The sequence below is a fragment of the Calcarisporiella thermophila genome (genome assembly GCF_041956535.1).
Source record: "Calcarisporiella thermophila strain CBS 279.70 unplaced genomic scaffold VTP21scaffold_34, whole genome shotgun sequence".
Lineage (NCBI taxonomy): Eukaryota > Fungi > Calcarisporiellomycota > Calcarisporiellomycetes > Calcarisporiellales > Calcarisporiellaceae > Calcarisporiella > Calcarisporiella thermophila.
The window spans coordinates 236,324-241,882 of record NW_027192224.1 but is presented as its reverse complement, the minus strand read 5'-3'; the positions used below and the strand labels follow the sequence as shown (position 1 = coordinate 241,882).

The window sequence follows — 5,559 nt, the reverse complement described above, 5'->3', positions numbered from 1 at the left end:
GGGGCACTCCACCCTCCATATATCAATAATATATGAGATATTGCCTACCTACATAAGTGATAACATCAATCTGTCTGCTTCACGCCAATCATTCATCCTATTAATATCGCTGCAATACTTGGCTATTAGCTTCATCCTCGTAACTTGGTCATTACAAGCTCTATTATAGAATACGTCGGCTGTACTTCATTTGGATCATAATACCAACCTACTTCAAATTCTTAATTCTAACTGATGTGGCTTCATGAAATATTTTACTGCAGCTAAATTGGCAAATAAAGTGCACATAATAAAACATAGCTGATTTAATGCATAACAACACATATCTAGCTTAATATTTGATAAATTGCTAGTGACTATTAGCTATATTACTCACAGTTTCCCCTATCTCTTTATTAAACAATGGCACATCACTGGGATATTTAGGCCAAAATATTCAACAATCCATCCTGGGTCAACATGATAACGAATCTAGATAATTCCCAAGTGTTATTTATACATGCTCGATGTATGCGATAGAAAGTACCGATGGGTTTATTTTCCTTTTTAGCCTATTGATTGCAAGTATTGCATTCGCTGTTTACAAATATGATGAAAAACTGAACTTGCTCAAAGAAGCTCAGCGCGGCTTCATATTAGAATTGCAATCGATTACATATTTGTCCCATATGCCCTCCTCTACCTCTTCTTTGACTTCCAAAACATCAACTAAATCTGTCATTTTAACAGCAATCACCTTTGCATAGGTATCACTAATGCCGATCTCACTGTCAACAAGTCGAGTTGCCTTCCAGAGCAAAATAAAGAGATCCTGTAAGAGTAACCATATAAAACTCAACTGATTATAGCATCTAAAATCGAGTTTAGATGTGTCATGCTTCTTGACTACATATTAGACGGAATCACTTGATTATCTTCGCGTCAATCAAGCATATCACTAATATCGCCGCAATACCTAATAGCAATTTTGATCCTCATTACTTGATCGCTAGTGAATCTACTATGAAATACATCAGCATATAGTCGTACGCATCACACACCATCAGCCACCTTATTTATCAAGTCGTCCCCTAATACCCAAAGTTAGATGAGTTTTATTACTCATCTACCCATTTGAGGAGAAAATTTGTTATGATCAACTTACCCCGAATTGCAATGCCGCGTTAAAATCTAGCTTTTCTCTCATTTTATTACTTTTAATAATGTAACAATTGCACTTTAGAGTCTTCTTAAACAATAAAAACTCACTTTTGATCAAAAAAAAAACATTAGCCACCTTACGTTTATCGGATCGAATTTGTTAGCCTAGCCATTTTCCCGATCGAGATACGTTTGCCCATATTTGTCAGTGCACATGCACTCATAATATACTCGAGCCGATTTTTTACTCTCCTAACGATTTCTCTGACATCTCGGCAGTAATCACCTTGACATAGGTATCGCCAGGGTTTGAAACGCGGTTCCATTTTGCCTAGAGCAGAGACTTTTATTGAATTTTAACTCTTAAAAAAACTCCGCGTCATCCTTCACTCTTTTCTAGCTCGAGCTTACTGTCGACCCGCATTGTGGCATTAACTCCTTGTAATAGTAAGGGATATTCCACTATGATAACATTCTCGCTGATCGACAAAGAAAATGGCCGTTTAGCACGGCATTTAGCTTTTTATCCACTAACCATTATATCAGGCCTTCGAGAGGACTCAACCTAAAGAAAGACGAGCCATTCAACTTTGATTATTTCAGAAACACAGGGAATGCATTGCGCAAAAATACAAGTCGCCTTAAACTAAGTAGCAAAATAAAACTCAATTGACATAGAATCCGAACTCGTATGATCACAAATTTAGAAAAAAAAAAATTTCCTAGTGTGATTCACCCATGCTCTCTGTATATATAGAGAAGGCGGATGCATTTGTTTTCTCGCTTAGCATTGCGTTAGCAAGTATTGTATTCGCTGTATATACCAATGGGTAACCTGAGCTTGCTCATAGGCGGTTCAGCGTGGTTTCATAATAGTATCATATTCAATCTCATATTGGTCCCAGATGCCTTCTTCCACCTCCTCTTTAACCTCCAAAGTGACAGAATCCTCTGTCGCTTTGACGGCAATCACCTTTGCATAGCTATCGCCGATGGTAACCTCATGGCCGATGAGTTGATAAGCCTTACTAAACAGAGACTCCTGCAAGCGTATTAAAGAGTAATTCAGTACTTCATGACACCTAAAATCAGTTTTCAATGCATTACGCTACTCGGTTGCTTTCCAGTGTGCTTTTGGTTCTTTCTTGGAATAATACGCTGGGCAGCCTTGGAGACCGAGGAAAGTATTTTCTGTATGAAATTGCGTTTCAGAGCAAGCACATACAGCATTCAAAATCAATTCCAAATCTCTCACATTTCTCGATCGCTTTTCAACGCGCATATGAGCTGTATCCGGAATATGGAGTATTTCTAATGAGCGCCCCGTTTGCTTTTTCTTATATTTCTCCGGGCTAAAATACAAAATGACTTCTCTTCCCATTTAACAGCCATTTAAGATAACTTTTCTTACATTACTGAAAATATAATGTTAATCGTTTCACGCCAACCAACCAAATTTCGGATACCGTCGCAATATTCCGAAAGTAGTTTGTACCTCATATCTTCCTCATTACATGCCCTATTTTAGAATACGTTAGTATATTATGAATAGCATTGCTAATCTCCTTACTTTATTGGATCGAAATTGTTAGCTTCGCATTTAGCGGGATCAAGATACTCTTTTCCGTATATATTAGTAGTCAAGCACTTGTAGTACATGCGAGAATTTTCTTCGCTCTCCTTGACCAAGTTGTTTAATTCTTTTTTATGAAAATATAGCAAATGATAAAAAATAGGCGTAAGTGAGGTATAAGGAAAATAAACTACTAAAACCACTATAACTTACGGTCGGTTAGATACTTGATGGTCAGAGAGGTATCTTCATTCGACATTATGTTCACTTTATACAGTTTACCGGAGAAGCTTTGGAAAACTTGAAATGTCGACTCATCCTCACAAATATATCAGTTTTTTCATTTTCTCAAACCTAACCTAGTTGGTTGATTACCCGAAAATCGAATAGTATATATTCAACTAAGAGGGTAGGTGGCATTTATCTCTCTCAAATATTTTGCTCTTGCTTTTTTTAATTCACAGACAAAAAACAGTGCAAGCTGTTAGTGAAGGTCTTACTACAGTAAGGCATTTGATTGTAAAGTATGAATTAGGGCGGAAAGCCGTGATAATTCTTATTGCAATTACACTCGTTTCTATTACAAGATCGCAAAGCATTCTTTCTGAAACCGGATTCGAACGAATCCGGCAAAACGTTTACCGGCGTCAAAGTGGTCTTAGGATAAAGAATACTCCAGAATGAAGAATCTTTCAATAAAGAAAATGGGCTGGCCACTCAAATATTCCAATCATAGTGAAAATAGATTATGTAGAAGCACTGCAACAGGAGAGTGTAAGAACGCATTCAAGGCATAAGAACTTTGAAGCGTGACAGCTAAGGAGGTTATTTCTGTGACAATTGTACGTGAAACACTCCATCGTAATTATTTGTTAGCAAGGGCCAAGGGGAAAAAACACTTTCGATCGAAAAACATCGTCTTAGTAAACTGGCATTTGCAAAGAAATACAGTAATTGAACCGTAGAAGTTTGGATAGTGTCATTTTTTCTCACGAGTGTCAAATACTCATCTTTGGGAATGAAAGGCGAGAGTGGTTCTGAAAGAAGCGTAATGGACAACTGCATGGGCACCATATACAACTAACGAACAAGCGCAGACATCTGAGATGCAGATTCCCGAAGATAGTGAGCTAGAGTGATCTGTGGTACAAGGTGAATATTGTGTTGGAGTCACTCAGGGAGGAGGATTGTATGAAGCTGATCAGCAGGATGCTAGAACAGATCCAAACCGTTGTAAAGGTAAAGGGAGGATATACTAAATGACAATTGGAGAGCATTTTATCTATACAAATTTTTGAGTATTCATCATAATGTCCTTGTAAAGAAAAGAGTAAAATTTGGCACCATAATTTGTAAAATCTCTATATCTAGATTAAAGGAAATTTACGATATTTATCAATATTTCACTTGTAAAGAGCTAACAAAGAATATTCATTTGTACAGTATATGCAATGACAATAGCGTAAGTGGATTTTTCAAATAAAATTTAATTGTTTTTTTATACCGGCGTTGATTGTAAAGAGATATATAGGCAAAATTAAAAAATATTGAGTTGCCCCAAAACTTTACAGAGATACTTTATATTCAGTCCTCAAACTGATCTAGAGGTAGCATTTATCTCGCTCAAATATTTCACTCTTAATTTTTTTTTCAAGTTTACTAAAAAAATAAAATGGAAGCTGTTAGAGAAGGTCAATTGAGAGTAGGTCACTGGATTATTAAATACGATTTAGGGCGTAGGGCTTTGATAGAGTTCTTCGGAAATCACACAAGGTATTATACCGAAATTTCTGCCATCCTCTCTGAAGCTGGATATGTTCGAATCCAGCAAAGCGTTTATCGACATCAAAGTGGGTGCATGCTTTTACACGTGTTGTTGGTACTTCGTACTATACGAGAGTTACCATGGATGAACGGCCATTCTCCCAACGGAAGCCCACATTTAATAAGTATTCGCGTATCGGTTCAAGATGCTGATTTTATGGACTTCACTCAATTTGTTCGTGGCGGGGACATGCCTTTAATACCTGGCATTTGATCATATATGAAATTAGATTAGAATATATTAGTAATTTAACTCTATGAAAGAGTAGATGTATAGAATTAACTGAACGCTGTTGAAATATTCAATAAAGACTAAATTAGAAGTCTGCGAGCATATAGTACTTCGAATTTATCACGTATTGAACCCATTCCCCCAATACCTCCACTTCCGACTCTTCTTTGACTTCCAAAATAACAGAGAACTCTGCCTTATTGAGTCAAACACTCTGGCACAGATATAACCCATATTAATGACACTGCCAACCAGTTGGGTTGCCTTGAATAGCAAAAAAAAAAGAGCTCCCGCAAGTCTAGCAAAATGAAAATTAACTGGTCATGAAACTATCAATAACCCATTAGTTTTATTTTTCATTATTAGTAAACTTAATTTTTTATCTGTGTACTATATAACTTTCGCGAATACTCTTCTCATATTTTCAAATTCATAAAAAGAGTATAATGCAGTCTGTTAGAGAAACCTTTGGTGGGTTTATTCACTGGATAATTCAGTAAGACTTAGGAAGAGGAGTTTTAATTGATTTATATGGCTCCCATACACAATATTATCGGGATATTACTATCTTCCTCACTGAAGATAGATTTGTGAGAGTCCACAGCATATACCAGCACCAGGAGAGATATCTGCTCTCAGCGGTCGTATTTTACCGTTTTCAGTTTCGGAATAGATGCATGTACTGTCTCCAAACGGGAGTACGTACCAAAGAAGTGTTCGCGTTTCCATACAGAATGCAGAGTTTATGGATTTTACTATGGGAGTGTTCACGCTTCCGCTTATTCGGATT

General features: G+C 36.8%; 2 protein-coding genes across 2 annotated transcripts; both read right to left on the bottom strand.

Moving 5' to 3' along the window:
- Positions 1-619: 619 nt before the first annotated feature.
- On the bottom strand, positions 620-1,186 carry VTP21DRAFT_7957 (uncharacterized protein; the record flags this gene model as incomplete). Its single annotated transcript, XM_069398755.1, has 2 exons — positions 620-811; positions 1,145-1,186. The coding sequence occupies 2 exons, from the start codon at positions 1,184-1,186 to the stop codon at positions 620-622; spliced, it is 234 nt and encodes a 77-aa protein (XP_069246139.1).
- Positions 1,187-1,996: 810 nt separating this feature from the next.
- On the bottom strand, positions 1,997-2,972 carry VTP21DRAFT_7956 (uncharacterized protein; the record flags this gene model as incomplete). Its single annotated transcript, XM_069398754.1, has 6 exons — positions 1,997-2,182; positions 2,248-2,331; positions 2,396-2,492; positions 2,552-2,659; positions 2,711-2,840; positions 2,927-2,972. The coding sequence occupies 6 exons, from the start codon at positions 2,970-2,972 to the stop codon at positions 1,997-1,999; spliced, it is 651 nt and encodes a 216-aa protein (XP_069246138.1).
- Positions 2,973-5,559: the final 2,587 nt, after the last annotated feature.